Source organism: Ochotona curzoniae, unplaced genomic scaffold (genome assembly GCF_017591425.1).
Source record: "Ochotona curzoniae isolate NIBS_2020 unplaced genomic scaffold, NIBS_Ocur_1.0 scaffold_2453, whole genome shotgun sequence".
Classification (NCBI taxonomy): domain Eukaryota; kingdom Metazoa; phylum Chordata; class Mammalia; order Lagomorpha; family Ochotonidae; genus Ochotona; species Ochotona curzoniae.
In genome coordinates this window covers 6,929,621-6,951,254 of record NW_024467094.1, presented here as the reverse complement: position 1 = coordinate 6,951,254, position 21,634 = coordinate 6,929,621, and the positions used below count along the sequence as shown (strand labels likewise).

The 21,634-nt window shown below is 52.1% G+C and overlaps 1 protein-coding gene across 3 annotated transcripts in view; it reads right to left on the bottom strand.

The window, feature by feature from the left end:
• MYH10 (myosin heavy chain 10) overlaps positions 1–21,634 on the bottom strand; it is a 125,798-nt gene that overhangs the window by 23,893 nt on the left and 80,271 nt on the right. For 2 of the 3 annotated variants that reach the window (XM_041001312.1, XM_041001313.1), the window contains 10 exons: positions 20,275–20,448; positions 17,028–17,201; positions 16,600–16,714; positions 5,245–5,438; positions 5,031–5,152; positions 3,796–3,865; positions 3,540–3,700; positions 1,731–1,839; positions 1,488–1,619; positions 577–783 (listed from right to left, as the gene is read on the bottom strand). In XM_041001312.1, the coding sequence (XP_040857246.1) occupies positions 577–783; positions 1,488–1,619; positions 1,731–1,839; positions 3,540–3,700; positions 3,796–3,865; positions 5,031–5,152; positions 5,245–5,438; positions 16,600–16,714; positions 17,028–17,201; positions 20,275–20,448 (1,458 nt within the window). Of the gene's footprint in view, positions 1–576; positions 784–1,487; positions 1,620–1,730; positions 1,840–3,539; positions 3,701–3,795; positions 3,866–5,030; positions 5,153–5,244; positions 5,439–12,791; positions 12,855–16,599; positions 16,715–17,027; positions 17,202–20,274; positions 20,449–21,634 lie in introns of all 3 variants that reach the window. The other variant, XM_041001310.1, reaches the window with a different exon arrangement.

The window sequence follows — 21,634 nt, the reverse complement described above, 5'->3', positions numbered from 1 at the left end:
CTTGTTGCTGGACCATGAGCATGGAGGGGCCTGGGCTGAGCTGGTCTAGGGGTGAGAGCAGACAGGGGAGGGGGTGGAACAGGGGTGTGCCACTGGCCTGAGAGTTCAACCACAACTATGAGAGTGCTTCAAAAAGCTGTGGAAGATGCCATTACAAGATCATTTCATCTTACTGTAGGTTTTTTTCCCCCTGAAAGTCTTGCACAGCTTCCTTGTGATATGCATGTCCCATAGAGATTTTGAAGACTCCCTCAGTGAGTTGTGCTTCCTGTGAGTGCAGCTGCTGTTCCAGCAAGTGAGCAACCGAGCACCTAGCAGTGCGAATGAACCCGCGCACTTGGCAGATGCTGACACCTAACAGTCGAACTCCCAGGGGACCCAGCTTGAGTGCTAGTCGGCTTGCCCAGGAAGCTCAGCATCCCGCAGGTGCCATGGCAAAAGGCCACATTCATGCCTCCCCAGGGCGAGTCCCTGCGACCGCTCACTTTTCAGGGAGCATGACTTACTCCATGCGTGCAGCTTCCAGTCACGCCATGGACTCCCCGGAGACCCCACAGCGAAGCAAGAGCTGCCTACCTGGATGTGCGCTTGCATTTTCTTCTTCTCGTTCTGGAGGATCTGGTTTCTCTCTTCTTCCTCCTCCACTCTGGACTCCAGGTCGTGCAGGATCTCCTCCAGCTCCTGCTTCTTGGCAGCCAGCCGTGCCCGCATCTCCTCAGCCTCGGCGAACAGCTCAGTCTCCGCCTGCAGCTGCTCCGCCAGGATGTTCTTCTCCTCCAGGAGCTGCGATCACGACACAGTGGCTGTGACGGCCGCGTGCACACGTGGGGCATGTTCGCCAGAACTCCACGTTCACCACAGGCCACACACAGCACCCCCATAGCCAGGCGCTGCCATGGGGTGGACTTTCAAGGTTACTCTCAGCCGAAGCACAGCAAGCTGGGTGGGAACACTTTGTGGCTGTTTCTATCCTCTCAAGTTCTCCTCAATAACACATCCTAAATTCATGCTATTTTGAGAACTACAGTTATTCGGTTAAATTACAACAGGACGCATGTGCAGAAGAGGGAAAACATTCAGATATTACAGGCATCATGGTGACAACCAGGGTGTGCGTGATACCCAGTGAGACTCTTAGCTTTGAGGCCTCCGGTTCCTTGAACCATCATGATCCACAGACCATCTGCCGAGCCTCTGCTTTGTCCGCAAGGCTACAGGCTCATGGGCTCAAGGCCACTGTGGCTGGAGAAGAGGAAGGTGGTGGCCTTGCACCTGGCCATCATCTCCTCTGCCTACCCGTTGCAGAGAGGCAGAGGTGATGAGGTGACAGCACGGGAGCCCCATCAGAAGCAGGTGTCAGATACCTGCTGGAGGGCAAGCACCTGTCTCTGTGTCCCAGGAGGGATTCAGCCAAGGCGCTCAAAGATGAGGGCTGTGTGCTGAGGCCCGGGGGCGGCTGGCAGGAACAGCGGCGGGCCAGCACTCACCTGCTGGTGCTTGCGCTCCATCTCCTCCAGCTCGCCCTCCACCTTCGTCTGCTTCTCCTTCACCTTCAGGAGCTCCTCGTCTTTGGCCTGAAGCTCCTCCTCCTGGCGAGTGACCTGGAGCAGAGGCTTCACCTGCCGGAACAAAACAAGAGCATCCCTCAGCCCGTCCTCCCAACTCCCCCCACCCCGGATGCTCCCTGTCAGGTGTGGAAGGGACCATGGTGAGGAGTGGCTGTGGCCCACCTTGGTGAAGACACGCCACCACTGCCAGTGGCGCAGCTTCAGGTACGCGGCGCAGTTCCGCTGCAGCACCTTCAGGGCACTCAGCTGCTGCTGCTTTTTGGCAAAGGCCCTGTGGGACAGCAAGAGAACTGAGAGGGGAGCTGTGTGAAGGGCAACGGCTATGGCCAAGGCCAACGTCCTTTCTGGCTAGCTCGGGACCCAGGAACATGTCCCAGGGTAAAATGAACTAGGAGATGCAACTGTCCACTCTCTTGGCCTGTACCAAAACCTGTTGCCGTCCCTCGCTTCTTCCCCAGTGCGCCCACGCTCTCCTGCCACTCACTCACTCACGTGCATATACAAACACCCACCCTCCTGTCTTTGCTCTCAGCTACTCCTGCATCTCAGAGGGAGTGTCCCACCCCCACCTGAAAACTGACTGCTCCCTCCCTGCACACTGCCACTGGGAGTTGCACTGGGAGGGTGGCAGTGACACTGACTACCCACAGGTGCCCACTTTAGGAACTCCTTGGACTGCAGACCCCACATGGCCCATTCCTTGGGCCTGGGGCTGCAACCTGCTACTCTCTTTCAGGAACAGCTCCTGTGCTTCTGCTGACATAAGCAAGCCCTGGGGCCCAAGCCCGCCACCCCTAGAAGATGCCTAACTTCTCTCTTCTCAGTACCATGTGGTGAGGGCCATGGCTGAGAACTTTATGACCTTGTTACTTCCCTTCATTGAGGTCTCTCAGCTTTATGTCCCATCCCACCATACAGGAGCCTCAACCATTTAGGGACAAGGGCTGCACATGAAACAGGAGTGCTGGCCTACACGTTTAGGTGATGGTCCCATTAGCTCTATGTTCTGAAAAATGAGATCATGCGGAAACCTTGCAAGGAAGTCTAGATATCAGCAACAAGTTTGCACAAGTTGTTTACATACTTCATTCCTTGAACCTGACAGCTGTCGTCAGTTTCTGCCTATTGTAAACTTTCCCTGGACTCTGGGAAGCTGAGAGGCATCTGCCATCCTCTCTCCCTAGGCCAGGCTGGGCGATCACAGCGAGACCCGCCTTGCCACCAGGGGCCCCCTTTACTATCCAAGCATGCTTTAGCACCCAGGAACACAAACCCAAGGCCTGTGGCTCCTTCTGCCCACCGCTGAGGACAACAGCCACTCGGCTTCAGTTTTCCAGCCTGACCTTGCCATTCCACCTCACGCACGTGGAAACCCTGGGGCCTCCAGAGTCTGGGCAAGCAGACAGCAGTTCTCCAACCTCCATTGTGAGGGAATAGCTGCCAGGGCAGGGGTTTCTAGCGTTCACTGGGAGTGTCTGCAAGGCCAGCCCATTGTCCCCTCCCTCCACTTCAGATCTCTCCTTCCCAATTCCTAACTCTGGTGGGAAGAAGTATGGAAAACTCCAAGAATAATCCTTGCAATCCACACCAGCCCCACCCTCAGCCGACCACTCTCCTGTGCGATTTGCTGGGCACCATCACTGTCCTCCTCTGTGCCAACCTGCTACAGACTCCCGCTGATCCCACCCTCCACTGGGCATGGGGCAGCCAGTGAGGTCGAAACGACCCTGTGGAGTTGCTCTGCTGTGGTTCCCAAGGCTGCTGTGTGTCTGCTGCCGGGCCTCTCCTGCCCTTCTTGCAGCTCCACCATGTGCCTTCTCTGGGGATTCCAAACCCCTCGGGGTCAGGTCTTGTGTGTTGCCGTGTTGCAACGTGTCATTGCACTTTAGAATGTTTGCCTGCTTGTTTGCTGTCCCTCCCATGAGAATATAGTTTCCCTAAGGACAGCGACTTGCAGCCCCACCCACTTACTTCCGGGCGAGGTAACCTCTGCACACAGCCTGGAAGAAGATGATGATGTCGGTGATTTTTAAATCCCTTTCTTCCTCTAAGTGAGCCAGCACACCAGCTCTGAAAAATATCTTGCTCTGTCCAATTCGATATAAGTTTGGGTCCAGTTCCAAAGCCCGGATCTAAGAGAGAAGAATGTCTCTTTAGTTTCCTGCTGGGGGGAGGACGGCGTTGATATTCTAGAACCCAGAGAAAGAAAAAGCCCAGACAAGCTTACCATCCGCTCACAGGCCTGCTTGCCATCCATGAAGCCCTTGGGAATAGCATTTGGAGTGAGGATCTCATATCTGGAAGAGAAGCAGAGTTTCTGTAGAAACCCGTGACCCTGCTCATCTGCTCACTGTAAGTTTTGTTCTCAGACACGATCAAACGATAGGCTGTGTGTGTTCAGGTCAGCGTGGTGCACAGGTAGGCCACCGTCGGAGGGTTCTCCACAGACCCAGTTTCTGCTTCTTACGAGAAGCAGAGTCAAAGTAAGGTTCAGGCTCCAGGTCACAGGCGGTGTTTGAAGAGGCCGCAGCGAAGAAACCAAAAACAGGGCACTGGGAACCCTTTTGTCCCCACAGAATAGTCACATCCTAAGACACAGGAGACTGGCCCCGGGAGCATTCTGGTCCTGTAAGTGGGGGCCGTTCCTCAGGGAGCAGGAATTGTTAGATTGGGAAAAGCGGGTGGTGGGGAGGACACGCAAGAGAGCACACATCTTACTGTAGCTCAGGGTTTGCATGCCTCACTGCCTGTACGTCCCAACCGGGTCAGGCAGTTTTACTACTATGAAAACGGGTGGCCCAAGACTACTGTTTCCTGGTCCGACAGCCTTACTAATTTCAGACCAACAGGTGCTGCTGCACTTGACAATCTAAGAAGCCAGCACAATCAATTGCTAATCAAAATTACAGAACAAAGTTCTGATACAATTTCTCAGCGAATGTTCACACTTCTGTTGTGGACTGATTAAACTTTCCCCCCTTCCTCTTCTGTCAGGCCCTTCCTGATCCATCCTTTTCCCTTCTGCGTTTCAAAGGACTGACAGCACCCACGTGCACACACACTGCCGAGGAGGTGTGAACACAGATTTCCCCAGGGCTGTCGGTACCACTCCCCCATCACCTCCCTGACTTGCTACTTCTCCCATATGCTCTGTCCTTCCAAGAAGGAGCATCTGAAGATCACTCATCTATTAAAAATAACTGCCTTTAGAAACCAGCAGTGAGTCCCAGGTCAGCCAGCTGGACGGAGGAGATTCAAGGCTAACAGCCTTCTCCACCCCCGGCTGGCTCTAGGTCCTCACCACACACCACGCGGGATGTGTGTACCACACCTACAGCAGCTCCAACCCCTGTGTGGGTTGCCAGGGGTGAGGGCGACAAGGACAGACGTGGCCTCATCTGACCTGAACCTCACACTGCATTCACACTGGGGCGGCACAGGGAGGAGGGGACGAGTGGGTACCTTTGCCGGAACTCCTGGAAGACAATGCGGTTGGGGAAGCCCTGGCGACAGATGCGGATCCCCTCCAGGACGCCGTTGCAGCGGAGCTGGTCAAGCACCAGGTGGGGGTCCAGCTTCCCGGCCTACACAAGCAAAGGGCAAGCTCTGAGTTCAATCCCTACGTCGTGCCTGGAAGCAGCCTGGGACGCCCACATGGGCCTGTCTTGGCACGTACCCGCTTCTCGTGATTGGGGATGATGCAGCGTACAAAGTTGGGGTTGGTGTTCCGGAGAGTGGCCATTAGCTTGGTGAGGGACTCCTTGTAGAGCTGCCCCACGGTGCGGAACATGCCCTTCTTGGTCTTGTATGCGGAGCCAAAGGCCGTCTCCGTCATCCCAGTGACTTGATCCAGACCCACGATGCGGTCCACTGTGGAGGGAGAGGGGGTGACGGGGTGATGAGGTGGGCTGGCCGCCCTCGTGGGGCAGGGACCACACAGGAACGGTGCAGCAGCACAAGCTTAGTGCGACGGATGGGAAGAGCTGCCATATAGTAAGGCGGTCAGCACAGGGCAACACCGCGCAAGCCGTGGAGCCAACAGCCACACACTTATATGGCAGGGGACCACAGTGCTCTGGCCACTGCCAGCCACGCCCCCAGCAGCTGCCTTCTGCTGCGCCAGTGCCAGGAGCTCGCTGTCTGGGACCATGCCTCCTGCCTGCTGCACCGCGGTTCTTCAGAAAAACGGAGGGCGGGGCTGGCATCAATGGTACCCACACTGACCCTGCGAGACAAGTCTCAGGAAAAGGCTCACGGGACACTGGTGGCAACATCCAATGGCACAGATGCTCCTGATAAGCACGCCCAGGGGACAGGGACCGCGTCATCTCGCATTAGCCATGAGATTGGGGGTCATGAAAATCACTCTGGCTGCAGGCACTGATGCAGAGGGACTACAGCATAGCAGGAGCAGGCGTGGGGCCCTGTGTGAGCCGTGGCTCTTGCCTCAAAGCATGAAGAGCACCCAGGAAACAGCTAGAACACGGAGCAGGAGGACTCCTCCATGCACACTGGTCACCGCTCCGCCCCTTTCCACCTCATACCCACGCACACCTACAACTTCTGGTGCGTGATTCTCCACAGGGCACCTGTTGCTGCAGTCTTCTTGTGGAAAACAAAGCAGCCAGTGAACGAAATGCGTGGCTGAAATACTGCCCTGGCCGTCAGAACGTCAGCTGGACTGACCGAAGGCCCTTTGACTTGTTTTCTATGACTGACACATGTGGGGACCTAGCACCGTGATCACCTCACGTTCAGGTCAGATTGTAGGGGTAACCACCCCAGGTCTGCAAGGACTGGGTGGGAGCTGAGAGAGGGTGGACAAACCTGCAGGCCCAGGTGCACACACACTGCTCTACTCTGTTCCCAGCAAGGCCCAGGGCTTGCTTGTGACGGTTCCTTGTGCTCCCGTGCCAGAACCCACCCTCCATCTTCCTGAGTCTGTAGTCTTGTCTTCCTCACCTGCCGAGCCTGATCTCCTCCACAACCTTCCCTCGGCCCTGTGCTTGGCTTCCTTTCTGAGTGGTTCACACCCTTGTCTTTCTACGTGCTTTCTGTTCACTTCCCAACATGCAGCCAACCGGCATTGATCCCAATGTCTCTCACCCCTGCCTGGATCACTCAGCTAGTGACCAGTGTGCTTCTCAGTCCTGGTCTGCTCCCCACCCTGATGGCATTCTTGATTCCACTCAGAGCTGGTACTTGGACACGGTAGATAAAGCCTATATCTCTGATGCCAGCATCCCATATGGGAAATGGTCCTGAGTGCTCCACTTCCCCAGCTCCCTGCTAATGCACCTGAGAAAGCAGTGGAAGATGGTGCAAGTGTGTGGGCTCCAGTACCCATGTGGGGGACCAGGAGGAAGCTCCTGGCTTTGGCCTGGCTCAGCCCTGGCAGTTATGGGAGTGAACCAATGAATGAAAGACTGATCTCCCTCATACTTTCTATACCTTTGCATTTCAAGTAGATAAAATACCTCTTTGAGGGGGGAAAAGATTCCACTCTATTCTCTGAGGGAACCCCTTCGCCCGTCTGTCCTCCCTGTGTTTCGGCCAGCTCCCTTCTGCCTCTCCTGACTGGGGACTCAAACAGCTCCATCCGTCTGCAGTAAGACAACACACAGGCATCAGTGCTGGTGCGCTGCTTTTCTAAGCCACAGTGCTTTTAAGAGACCACTCCACTTCCCTCCAAGTCTCCCAAACTCTCGTCAAATGCCTATCCTTGAATCTCTGCTCCCAACAAGCCTGGAATCTGCACAATAATGAAAGAATGGAATAAACATGAAATATGCATTAAAGGCAGGGGAGTGATTAGTGATCTACAAAAATGCCACCAAGTAGCTGAAAGTGAAGACCGAGGTGGTAGTGGTGGATTGTTGCAGCTGGCACACAGTGTGTCAGAGACTGGGCCAGGAAGATGTGGAGTAGAAGTAATGGTAGGCTCCTTCCTGTCCCTGGAAGGCAGGAGTCCCAGAGTCAGGTGCAGGGCAGGACGATCCAGGGGCCCAGTGTCACAGGGCAGGCAACTGGAGCTGGCTGGGGACAAAGGCGGCTCAGAAGACATCTTGGTGGTAGAACAACTGAGCTTGGTAGGAAGAGAAAGGCAGAGGGAGGCTTTCAGGGTAGCTCCTAGGACTCCAGTTTGAATGATGGGGGTGGCTGGGCAGGGGGAGGAAGATAATGAGTAAGAGATGCTCCAAAGAGAGGACACCTGGGTGTAGGCGAGACGTGGGGACAACCTGTGGAGCCCAGCCTGCTGCCAGTGAGAGAGGTGGGGACTGGGAAGGCGATTGGGGGCACTGTGGTCCTAGCGGCAGTGTTACCGTAAGGGTACCACATGGGTCACCTAAGAGCACAGAGAAGCAGGGGCTGGCCTCCAACATGCAGAATGGGGGCAGTCAGAGGACTCTTTGCCCCCCTTTCCCGCTGTGACATCGACCCCATGGATCTCGTCAAATCTCCAATGTCTGCTCCATCCATATCTGACCTTGAGCCAGCAGCTGCCCTGATTGCTTCCTTCCCGTCCCGTCACTGTTCTCCCAGTCTTTAGCAGTCATAGCTAAAAGACCAAACGAAGCATCAATGTCCTCTAATGCCCTCCACATCCCCTCAGATGGGGCCCAGACAATTCAGCAGTACTGGGATTGAGGCTCAGGGTGAATGTGGCTGCAGGGCGAGATGAAACATACTGCTCTCGAATAACAGCTTCGGTGTTCTCTGTGAAATGGAGCTAAGGAAACCCCCATTCCCCCAGGGCTGTGACACTTTGCACTCTCAGCTGTACCCCCAACAATTCTACCGTGTTCCCTGCCCTGTGCCAGGGCCCTGACACATGGCGGCTGCTCAATAAATGAATGAACAGTTTACCAACAGAGCCAATCTCAGCTGGCACACAGGAGACATCCAGTCGGCACCTCAGCCCAACGGTGTTGGACACTGTGGGTCCAGATGGTCCTAGAAACACAGTCACCAAAAGTATACAACCATAACCAATCTAATGTCTGAATGTGCTCAGTAACGGTCATAGGTTTTCCAAAAATCACAATGCTGGGGCCGGTGTTGTGGTATTGAAAGTAAAGCTGCTATCTGCAGTGTGGTATCCCATATGGGTGCCAATTCAGTCCTGATGGCTTTAATTCTGATCCTGTTAACGAGCCTGGGAAAGCAATGGAGGAAGGCCTAAGTGCTCAGGTAACTGTACCCGCATGGAGACCTGGAACAGCTCCTGGTTCCTGGCTTCAGCTTGGGCTCCAGCCCTGGCTGCTTGCAGCGACTTGGAAAGTCAACAGAACAGTGGGTGAAGAATCTGTCTCTGCCTCTGAGCCGCCCTCTCTGTTAATCCTGCCTTCCAGGTAAATAAATCTTAAATAAAACGTAAAGTTTTTCACCTTTTTTAAAAATCAAGAACTTAGATTCAGGACTAGTGTCCATCAATGAACAAAAACACTGAAATTCATTTGATGATTTATGATTTGGAAATCACATATGACTTCTCTCAAGCATAAAGGCCTAGCTAGAATAACCCTCACTTACAAAGGGTGCTGTGTGGCAATGGCCACAGCGTGGAATACAGGGCAGGGGCGGGGTGGGGCGGGGTGGGTGAAGCCCCGTCCTGCTCACCTTCCTGCAGCCAGGGCAGCCTGGCCAGGTGCTGGTGGGTGTCCACTCTTACTGTTTAGTTTCCCAGCAGTGTGCAAGGAATTGAATGCGTTTTACATTATTTCTTAATCTATAAGCATTTATTTAAATAAACATTAGATGAGCTCCATATTCACAGGTTCAGAACAAAGACACAATGTGTCATCTCTTATTTGCATGAGGGGCAACACAGAAAAGTACACAAAGCCCTGGGGACAGTAGCCAGGATCCTTAGCTGAGCTTCCCATAGGAACAATCTGGGAGGCAGGTCTGAGATTTCCATGTATTCCACCCCAACATGAAATCACTAAAGGGCCAGAAGACCAGCGCCATGAGAGTCACACCTGATCTTGGCTAAAATACGCTGAGAAGCAACAGCATCACTAAATTTAACTTGCAGAACTCCAGAAAGTCACTCACGGTGATAGTGATAGAACCAGAAAGGGGAACAGCCAGCTGGGCTGATCTACAGCGTCTACAGCTGCCTTCTGGTGCGCAGCACTGGTGAGGCACAGAGCAGGACCCCAACACTCAGAGTAGAAGCAGAAGGAAACACAGAATGCATCCTCATGTCAGAGCCCCAATCACATCCCCTCCACACCGATGCTTACACGATGCTGGATTGGCAGGACCAATCCGCTCCTGCTTTAGAGTATCTGGGGAAATTGTGGGAAGACCAGAGGTGGAGAGGAAGCCTGCAGCAAGCACCAGGGCTAAGGGAAGCCTGCACATGCTCTGCTCCTCTCCGCCTCCAGGAAGCTCCATTGCCTTTGCTTCTCCCTGTGCCTTAACTCTGACAGGGAACAGGGCAGCCTGACTGCCCATAAGCAGGCCTTGGCCGACCAGGAACCTAGTGGATTTACATGAAGCCAAAACACAGTTGGACAAGCTCAGGCCTCTGTCCTCCTTGTTGCGGCAGGGGCCACAAGCCTGCAGGGACAGCAGCTGCAGGCACAGCCTCGGGGACACAGGTACTCGCACATTCCAAGCGCCAGGTACAGGTTCACTCTGCCTTGGTACAAAGGAACCCTGGGCACTGAGCATCCCTTCCCCACTAGTCCCGAGGAGCTCGGCTGTGGGACCCAAATGTTGCTTCTCCACGAAGTGACAACTACTGCCCAAACACCAGAGACAAGCACCAAGGGGCCAGGGGGACCGTGACAATGGCAGAAACCCTCACTTCCAAGCAGTGATGATTCAGCCCAGCATATGCCCTGCATCTGACCTGAAGCACCAATCCTCCAGTGGTGCTGCAGGTGGAGGCTAGGGCAGTTGGACCTACCCTGTCTCAGAAGTGGATTCTACATGAAGCTGGATGCCCTAAAGACATCTGGCTCCCTGTCTCTGAACTCAGGACACCCTCGCATCTATGTTTCCAGTGCGGCTAGCTTAGAAGTGTTTTCCCTGTGTCACAGCAAAAGGCAAAGAGTTCAGTGGGCATTGGAGGATGCTCACAGCCCTGGTCCCTCAGACATAGCATCAGTTCTTGGCTGCCTCATTCTGCTTGTTGCTGTGACTGGTGGCTTCTCTCAGGAGCCTAGGCTTCCAAAGCAAAATGAAGCTGTCTCAAAACATTCATGGAAACTGAGAAGCAAAAGTTTTTTTTTTTTTTTTTTTTAATTTTGGCACAAAAATCACTGGACTCCGCGGTTTTCCCGTAATCCACGTTTCCCGAGCTATCTGAAGGCCTTTGTGTTGGGAAGAGGAGTGCTGGCGTGGGCGCAGATGCCTGTCTGGCTCCTGGACCCTGCCTCCTGCTCCTTTCTCTTCTGCACTTGGGCCTGTGGGTGGCTTCAGAAATGGCTCTTGGCCCCAGTCTCTGAGCTTTTATCCTCCAAAGCCCTCCCACTCTTCGCTTCCAACTCTGTGGCTGGATCCAGGGAAGCACGGGGTGCCTGCCAGCTCTGCAGGGCCTGCTGGCATGTCACAGGCAGTCACAATCTGGATCCCCATAAATGTTTTCTTACACCTTCCTCTGAGAGATCAGAGAAAATGAATGTTCCACATCTTCATCCTGAAATCCTGTACCCCTTTTGGAGACGTCCGTCTGTGTTGATGGATTAGCCTCCTAGGAGGAGCAGCAGCTAGGACCTGGGCACTGAATCACTCAACCACATCGCTCCCCACTGGGACACAGAACCAGGAACATCTATAGCATTGAGGTAAGCACATGGGAGGCGAAGGAGCCACTCTTGGCTCACTCCCAACTCAGCCATGTGCCAGTGGCTCTGCCAGGTCATACTCCTAAGCCTGTGGTCCCACGGGAGAGTGAGCTGTGGCTCAGGTGAGGGAATGGAGGGACGTTCAGGAAATCTTTGTGTCTGAAAACCAGGTGTGGGCACCTCTCCGTTCTCTAAATAACATCTTCACATGTGTGCAGGTATGTATACACACACACACACACACTCACACCACCCCCAACACCATCCGCTCAGTCCACCATCAGGTGCTGAGGCACTCTCAGGAAATGAGTCCAAAAGCCCTGTAGGGAGCCAGACTCAAGGGAGCGCTCTGCTTTTGGGCAGAGTCTCCAAGATGAAGCGCTGGGGCCTGTGGCGTTCAGCATCCAGCTCCCCAGGGCCATACCCAGATAGCCTTCAGATAGCTCTGAGGTTCCTCCTCAGAACTGCCGTGTAATTTTCACCCCAGCTCATGATGTCTCTGGCCCAATCACCTCGTTGCCCCTTGCACCTTGCTCCTACTTTCTCTTTCACAGGATATGGGCTGGGGCTGGCAGGGATCCTTAACTCTGGATTCAGATTCTCAGCATTCTCATGCCTTAAAAACCAGAGAGGAAATTTTGTGAAGACAAACTTGACTTGTTCAGTTGAGCCTTGCCGCTTGCCAGTTTCACACAACAGCTGGAATACTGAGGGTTTTCCATCTTACATGGGGGCTTTTGCAGGCCTTTGAGCCACAACTACCTGAGCATGGGGCTAAGGATTCAGATCACGAAGCTAAACTTCTCGCTCAGAGCGTAAATCGGACACCACTCCCTGCCCTCACATTGACCTGTGGACCAAACCTCATGGGTGAGTCCACTGCCGATGGTCCCGAAGACAAGCCTGAGTAATCAGAGAGACACACCGACTCCAACCAAGGACCACACACCCGAGATTCACAGAAAATAACTTGGTCAAAAATTGCTGGGGCTTAAGACACACTTGACTCCCTAGAATTCCCTGACACTAAGGATTTAAAGGTGACTCTGAGACACAGGACGCGGCACACAGCAGGTGACTCCTGACGGCTCTCTGGGAGGACCGGGCATCACCATGGCACCGCTGGAAAAGGTAGTGGCCCACCTTTCACCATGCAGTGCTGTCAGGGCTAGGCGTAAACTAAGAAGCAATGTGGAGGCAGCAGCGACTAGGTTGTTGATGCAAACAGTGGCCTTGAAGTGTAATAAAACAGAGCATGAAATGAGAGGTTCATGCAGGCCTGTGAGCAAAACAGAACAGAAACCAGCCCCCGCCACACCCCGCCCCATGGCCCTGCCCTCCCCGCACCCCGCTGCACCACGAGTTTTTCCAGGTGGGCTCAAAACCCGTGTTTGGGAAGACTCCACAGGCTTTATCCATTCACCTGGTGGCTCATGAAGACCAGAAACACTGTCATAGAAAGAAGCTCTCTGAATATTCTGAATCTCTACAGCAGAGAAACAGCGGAAAACAGGAGGACAGAAGAGCAAATACACAAACACTTCAGTTAGTGTGAGACATTTGACATCACAAGTAAACTTTGCAACTGGCCTACCGGGGCAGGCGCCATGCAAGCATTCCTGTTTATAGACACGAGTTCTTGATTAAATCAGTCCCAACCCCAGGCGTGAGCAAGGCGTCACATCCGTGTTGAGTGGGGCACTTCACATAAACGCAGGGTGCTGTGGAAGGGCAACAAGGCGCTAGTGGAGTTGGGTGGCTTGGCAATGTCTTGTGATTAGGATATTACAGTACTCGGGTAAAGAAGCACTGGCGGCTCTTATGGTCCCAAATGCACACTGCTGTGCAATTTTACCTCGGACACAGATTCTGGAGACCATTTACTTCAAACACATATTACCAAGACAGGTAAGTGCCATTAAGGAAAACAAAATTCAAATTCTGCTGTAGCCAAGGTTAAAATAACTACCAGCTGTAAGAAGGATGATGCTTGGTGATCATACCGTCACTCGGGAAAACACCCCAGGAGACATGGCAAATGCATTCTGCAGTTTGTTTCTGTACATAGGCCTTAGGAAGTGGCCAGCTGGTGGAGATCCCAAAACGACATCTTTTAGTGGGAAGGAGGGCAATGGGAACCTCTAGGGCAGGGCTGCCACCGCTATGTCGGAGTCCCCTGGCTTGGCCTGGAGGAACTCAGGAAGACCCTAATGGCAAACTGGTACCAACGCTAAGCATCCTGGACTCAAGGTGCTGGCACCTTCCTAGGCAAATATTGTCTCCTGCTATCCAGCTATCCAGCTATCCATTCCTGGCCAACTCGGGGGTTTCTCCTTTGGTATTTGAGTGAAATATGATAACATGTTTTTGCAGGACTTTCTTTTCCTAAGGAAAAGATCCCCTCATGCCAAGAGTCCTCCACATCCAGCGTGAACGGAGGGAATTGTCATCCTAGAGCCCTCTTGACAGCTTCTGTGTGTACAACATGGTCATTACCATAAGACAAACACAGGACTGACTGCCTGCCTGCACCAACCCCACCATGGGGAGTGACTGCTGAGTGCCACTGGGTCAGATTAGCTGCCAACAGTCACACAAGCAGAAGATTCTAGCAGGGAAGGGGTGAGCCAAGTCGCATCAAATGAGGGCTGGGTAAGAGTGCCCTTAGCCTAGTCCAACACGAGGGACCAAAGCACACCAAAGCTGTGAATCCTTACACAGACGAGGTTTGTGCATGGGCTGTGGGGCCAGGGCTCAGATTACGCAAACGGGCCTAAGTGCTTTATCGGCAAATAAGCAACTTTCCCATCACAGCTAACCGGGAAACCTGGTGCAGGTAAGGGGCTCTGACGTGTCTCTTAATACCCCCTCTGTGATCTGCAACTAGTAGTGACCTTTAGCCCTCATCTTCGCCAGCCACAGTAGCCACTTCCCATCTGTTCACAGGTGTTTCTGGGAAGCACATGGTGAGGGACAGGGTTTTGGGGAATGGATATTATGAAAAGATTCAAAAAGGGATTTGTCATGTTACAGTGAGGATGCAAACCCAGGACTCCACTTCCCTAGCTATCTGCCTCTGTCCAAACTGAGCAAAGCAGGTCTCAGGCTTCCTTGTCCCTCGGCATGTGCTCAGTGCTCTCCCCACATCTACGTTCTCAGCCCTGGCACGACTGGCCAGGCGCACTTGCCCATTCTGCTTCTCTAGGGATGGAGTGTGCTCTTGTGCTTTGTACCTCGAGTCCAAAGCCCAACTGCACCAGCGTGGCCTTGACCTAACCCGCCATCTCACTGCCCGTCCATGCTTTGTGCCTGCCCTCTTAGCAGGGGAACACAACTCTTCACTTTCAGCCCTTCTGTCACTCTGTCCCCTTCTGTCTTGGGATCACTCTTTTTTCCCCATGCCCTCTTGTCGTCTATGAAGGTGTCCTAGACCCTCAGCCCTGGAGGAGCCGGCACCTACTAAGATTCCTATTTGCTGATGTCCGACGTGGCATCAGGACTCGAACGCACCTGGTGGGCGCTCAGGACTAACAACCTTGCCTCATCTACAAGTTACGACTAGTGAGGACAGGAAGAACTGCCTCCTCCTCCGTGACATTTTGCTTTGGCGCCTGGGAGACAGGAGGTCCCATCCTCTGCACACCCCTAAGGAGCTCCTTAGGGCCTCTCCTATCACAGAGCTGGGAGGCGTGGCAGGAGGGACTGAGGAGGACAGCAACCCCATGACCTATGTGGTGCCCAGCATGGTGCCAGGGGAGGGCAAACGCCTGTGACTGACAGCACTCTGCCATGTCTGGAGCAATGTCCACCCGCACTGCCAGCTCCCCAGCATCAGTCTTACCATTGTGGGCACCAACCTGCCTTTCTTGCCAGTCTAACTCCAGGGTCTCATGGCCTGGTCCTGATGTGATATCTCGCAGTAATGTGAAGGCAATAAACTCAAACAGAAGCCCTGCCTCTTCCACCTGGTACACAGGCAGCACCACTCAACAGACTGTACTGCTGCGAGTGACACTTGGCAGCCAAGAAAAACTTGTCTCTAAAGGGCAAAGGCAAACAGCTTCCACCTGGCTCGCTGCAAAGGTTCCCGTCACAGTCCCGGGCCCAGGCTCTTGCTGGACATGGCACGCAGGCAGGCATGCAGGTACCTGCTCTGCAGCGCCAGGCTCCTTGGGAGCTGAGGCATACACCCGTCCTGGAGGACACTGTCCTCTCTGTCACCTGCTTTCCCTTGCTCACCTGCTCCTTCCTGTCGCCCAAGCTGCTCTAACTCTTTACTTTCTGCTTCCTGTGTCTTTCTCCCTCTACCTCTGCAAAGACAGGTAAGATGCTACAGAAAAGGAGGGGATTCCCAAGAGGCCTGGACTCAGGGTCAAGGCTGAGGTCCTCCATGGTCTGCAGGCAAGCCAAGCAGTGGAACAGAACCGGTGTGATACTGAGCAGCGAGAGTTGAGCTCGGTGAGAAGGAACCTCTTCCTATATGTGAAAACACAGATATTTTATTCTGCTCAGACAAGCCAAGCCCTCTACACTAGCACAGAAAAAACACCCCAAATCTTCATCTGAACTTCCTCTAAACAAAAAAATTTATGAAGATTGATGAACATAAAAGCAACTGGCCTCCTTGTAGGGAATTCCAGAGTTCGGTAACCAGCCATGGCTGTGCGTGAGTGCACACATGTGTGTCTGTGCTGGTGTGGGGGCACTTGGCAGGCTTGCCCACGACACTGAAAGATGGCATGTGAACAGCTGCCGAGGCCTCGGATTCTGACTGACTTGGGGCTGGGGAGGCCTGAGGCATCCATGTGGCTCTTCGTGGTGCTGGGACCAGAACGGCTGCATAGTCCCCCCATAGCATCTGACCACCATGGCAGATGTCTTGTTCATTTCTCAACCCAAGTTTCCTCGAAATAAATGCATTTTGACATAATGGCAGCCCTGCTCTAGAGATTTTTAAGTTAAAAAAAAAAGTTTTTAAAATATATATATACATGCTTGTGTTTATATTTGTGGAGTCTTCAGAAAGTTCATGGAGAATGTACACTGAAAAACTTATGTGCAGATTTCAAAATTTCTGCACCATAATAAATACGTTTTGATTGTTTCTTCTTTTTTTTTTTTTGCCCATGAACTTTCTGATGTTTTTCACAGGCACAGGAATCACATGATCTTGACCGTGAGCTCCTGGGCAAGCTCGGCTCCAGACACCAACACAGGCAGCACAAGCTTACCGTCTTTCCAGAGCTCTGCCACGAATCGGTCTGATGACTGGTGCAGGAGGGTGGCCACGTTGTCGTTCAGTGGGTCCATGTTCTTCATCAGCCACTCGTCTGCCTTGTAGTCCACCTGTCCACACAGCCGGATGTGGGGGAACGGAGCACACAAAATCAAAAGCTGGTTTAAGTCTGAACCAAAAACTTTCACTGAACAATCAGGGGGAAAAGGGGGCAATTAAAGGCCTATCTCAAAGGCAATAATGCACTTGTAAGAAATTCATGAGGTGCTGGAAGCATGGTTTATGAAAAAACCACGCATGGGTTCCCAACATCTTTTTTGCACCATTTCTTCATTCCCATCTCCTCTAAGTTTCTGAAGGACCCATGTACATGATGCCCGTCAGCGCCCTTGCTAACTGGAAGCTGCTCCACATGCTACTCACCTTCCCTGCGTAGTGGATGATGCAGAAGTCGGCTTTGTCTTTCAGCTGCCGAGGCTTCTGGAACTTGGAGTGTGAACCCTGTTCTTGGACCAGCTTCTCCACAAAGGTTTTATCTGTGGCTTTGGGGAACCAGCACTCTTCATCCAGAAGGGCCAGCACCCCTGGAGGGTTAGCCTGACAACACAAATAGTGACAACTGATAAGACTGGCATGTCCCATCCAAAAGCCCTACTGTTCTTGGCATCCTTACCTCCCAAACTAAGGGGCGAAGGTTTATGAAGATCTACAAAGACCCAGACCACTGGGATCTCTGCCACCATGCAAACAACCAGCAGGAAAATGGAGTAGTGACTGAGTTATTTCTTAAGTGTATAACAAGGCAAACTGTAGGTAAAATAATTCCAAGCACATGGCTCCATTAAAGCAGCAGATGAAGAATCAGAGATAGTTGGCAAGGGAGTGGAGAAATGAAATGGAATTGTTTGTCTTCAGTAACTGGCTAGAGCAATTGTTATAAAACTCATATCAGTGGAATATTCCACAGGTTTTTTGTTTTTTAAAGATGCATTTATTTTTATTAGAAAATGAGATATACAGAGAGGAAGAGAGACAGAGAGGAAGACCTTCCGTCTGATGGCTCACTCCCCAAGTGCCCGCAATGGCCGGAGTAGAGCCAAACAGAAGCCAGGAGCCGGGTACTTCCTCCAGGTCTCCCACGTGGGTGCAGGGTCCCAAGGCTTTTGGCCATCTTCCACTGCTTTCCCAGGCCACAAGCAGGGAGCTGGATGGGAATTGGGGCTGTTGGGACACAAACTGGTACCAATATGGGATCCCGGCGCAGGAAGGTGAGGACTTAAGTTGTTAGGCTACCATGCTGGGCCCAGATTTAAAAAAAGAAAATACAGTTAGTACCTTACTTAAGTTAAGCTTCTGTTCTTAGTGAAAACTAAGTAAAAGCTATCATTCTTCACACCTGAAGTATTTAAGACTAGTCTGGTATAGTTTTTTCAAAAAGTGACAAAATATCTCATCAGTTGCTTTAAATATTTGTTTTAACAAATATTTTAAAACCTACTTTATGCTACCCAGTTGTCAGGTAATTGAAAACAGGCCCAGATGGATCTGGACAGACAGAAAGTAGGTTGACTGGTGGAAGAGACTGCCAGGTGTCTTGGGTTGGAGCAGTGGAAAGCCACAGAGGTGGATAGCAGTGATGTTTGAAGAGCTCTGTGGGATACCATACAAACACTGAACTTGGACTTTAAACAGTGGACTCATGGCATGAGAATGGGGAAGGCCGGGTGCTCACAGGGCCATCCTTCCTGGGGGTCAATGTGAGGTGAAAGCCAGGTGAGTGCTGCAGATGGGGAGGGTCTGCTTTGCAGTGCTTCTGGGAGCTTCGACACGGCCACGCTGAGAACATGGCCAACGTGTGTACAAGAAGGAATTCACTCCAGCTCTAGGGCAGCCCATGCACTGAGCCTTAGGAGGTGAACTCCAGGGCTGGCTCTCATGTACGCACTGTCATAGGGAAGAACTGGCTATCAAGTTAGATTAAAAAGGAAGTAATGGGATAATATGGTCAGAAGTGATGGTTGGTTGGTTGGAATGTCAGCAGGTAGAAAAAACCCCTTTGAAACCGACACCGTGCCCCCACGGCTCCCTCTATATCAAAGAATCTTCCACTATTTTGGGCCTTAACAATAGCTACAACAAGGTTTTAGTCACGAGACTTAGACAAGCAAAGGTGCAGAGAGGAGGGCCAGGCAATGCATGCCAATCCTCTGGCAGCTCAGGGAAATGAAGTTCTGTGTTAATGTTAAGGTAATTGAGATGGCCATCTTTTTAACCAGGACTTTCACATTTCTAATCTCTTTAAATAAAACTATTCCTAAAGTCTGATACAGGACCCCAGTGTAAGTTTCTCCGCAAGGCGCAGGGACAGCCTGATAATGACAGCCATTATTGGCCGTCAAAGTGGGGGGAATGCCAGTGGACAGAAGATCTCTAACACCTTCATGTGAAATAACCAAATTTTGAAAAAAGAAATATCTCCATTCTATTTTGCAAGAAACATCCATGGAATTATTATCTCGCATCATTCCTTATGCTGTAGGTAAATTCCCGCCCACCACACATTCTTACACAGGGGTTTAAACAGCTTGTTTTTATATTTCACATCAGATTTTATACTTGTATGACCAGGTGGACTAATCTTAAAGTTAAGTAAACGATGAGTCCGTATTAAATCTTGAATTCCTCCTCTTCCTCCCTCTCTGCCTGTCCTCAAGTGACGACTCCTCAGGCTGGGGACTCCAGTGCCAGGGAAACAGCCCAGGAGTGTCAGGGCTAGGAAGGGACAAGGACGGAGGGAGATGCCAAGTGGGGAGGGACAGGAAAGGGAGTCACAGGTAACTGACACCTGTGAGCGCTGCATCCTCTACACTGTCACACAGTTAACTGTTAAAGCATCAACCTGAGCTGACCATGGCCTTGGCCTTCCCTGAACCCTGGGCTGGGACTCACTCTGCTCTCGGGTCCCTGGGGACTAGGACCACACTGCAAACCCATCTACATTTCCAGACCAGCACTGAACAGTCAGGGAGTTCATACCTTTTTGCTTTTTTATTTTATTCTAACTGAAGAGTATTTGTGCTTAATATGTGGAAAATAACTGAAAAGGTATGCCTCAGACCCCTTCTGTGGTCCCTCAGCTATTTTTGCTGTGAGTTAAGCATTTAGGTTGAAATGCTGAGCCCTTTTCCAAGGAAAATGAATATTCAGAAGGGTCACTGATGGGCCACACAGCTGTTTGCCTTAAAGGCCCCAAGAAAGCACTGGGGGGAGTCACTTTCTGTCTGGAAGTGCTGCACTCTGACTACTCCTACACAGGCCCACCTCGAGCCTGCTGCGAGCTCTCCTCCCTCCTCGTCAGCACTGCAACAACACAGTCACCCACCCTGGAAGGGCAGCACACCCAGCACACCACAAACACGTGGGCACAAGGAGCCCGGATGCCGCGGTGGATAATCATGCCAAGTCCTGGTGCGGACTGTTCCAATTCCTGATTTATATGTATTTGCCCAAGTATGTTTTTTAAATTTTAGTTTTGGAGATTGAGATTAGATTACTGAGACTGGACAATTTCTGCCTTGGATTACGCCATCTAGAAAAGGCCATGGTGTGGAGGGAAGGGCTGTGGAAGCCGCCAGGAGCTGACGGCTGGCCAGCCAGCTGGTGCCCTCACCGGTCTCTCGATGAGGTCGATGCAGGGCTGCAGGTCGAGGCCGAAGTCGATGAAGTTCCACTCGATGCCCTCGCGCTGGTACTCCTCCTGCTCCAGGATGAACATGGTGTGGTTGAAGAGCTGCTGCAGCTTCTCATTGGTGTAGTTGATGCACAGCTGCTCAAAGGAGTTCAGCTGCCAATGGAAGAAGGCAGGGAAGAGGGGAGGGGAGACAGGGATGATTAGCTGTCTGGGGAGCCAAGAACGTCACTAAATGATTGGTTAGATATCATCAACAGCAGTGCTGATTACATTCAAGGACAATGACTAAACCTCACAGGGTCTCAGGTCTCGGTGTCTCTCTCTCTCTCTCTCTCTCACACACACACACAGACACAGTCTTTTGGGCAGAGAGTGGGGAAGCACACCATTAGGGATGCCACTGCTGAACTGCTGAAATGAGGAAATAAACAGCTTAGTATGCTAACTGATGAATCTTCAAAGAAAGCAACTCAGGTCTTATTAGTGAGTGTTTTAGCAACATACCTGGAGACACAGAGAAAAACAAGAAAACCAAGGAGACATGGGGAGGTAGAGGCTTGGGTGTAAGTGCAGTGGGAGAGGTCTAGGGGTTTCTGTCCCAGCTCCCTGCTAAAGGGGATAAGTGGGGAAAGCAGGACCCGAGACCCAGCTGGAGGTGCTACTTCTGGGAGCCCAGCACTGCAGACACGTGACAGCACCCAGGCGTGGGGGGCACTGGGCTTCCCCTTCTCTTACCCAACATTCAACCTCTGCTCATGACTGTGTGGCACTCACAGAGGCCTGGGTATCTTCCGCGTCACCCCCACTGCTGTTCCTGCACCGTGAACCCCGCCTACTTTTTCTATTGTGCGAATGACTAAGTGGTTAGACAGATGAATTACAACTGGGTCCATTTTCTTAAATAGGCATCCTACATAGCAGACGTGCTCAATCTTTTCTCTGCTTCCACATGGTTCCCAGGACTAGCATGTGCCCATAAATAACCTTCTCATTATAACAAGTGATTTTCAATTAGAGAGGATTCAAGCACTCTCTGAGGAATAGATTTACAGCCTGAAAAGGCTACTCGCTATTTTGCGTCTCCCACATCCCGAGTTGCTATCTCATAATCAGGTCGTGCTGGGAGAGCTGGGGCAGCGCCTGGCTCAGCACCGACCTTCCTTCTAGTAACAAGCACACCGCACAAGCCATGGCCTGTCCACTCTTTATAATGGGCGCGCAGCACGAGGCCACCAATGGGGGACACTACTACATCAACAACTCTAGATCTTCAGCAGCTACACACCCCTCTCTGTTTCCACACGCAGAAGCTAAAAACCAACTTGATGCTTTACATATG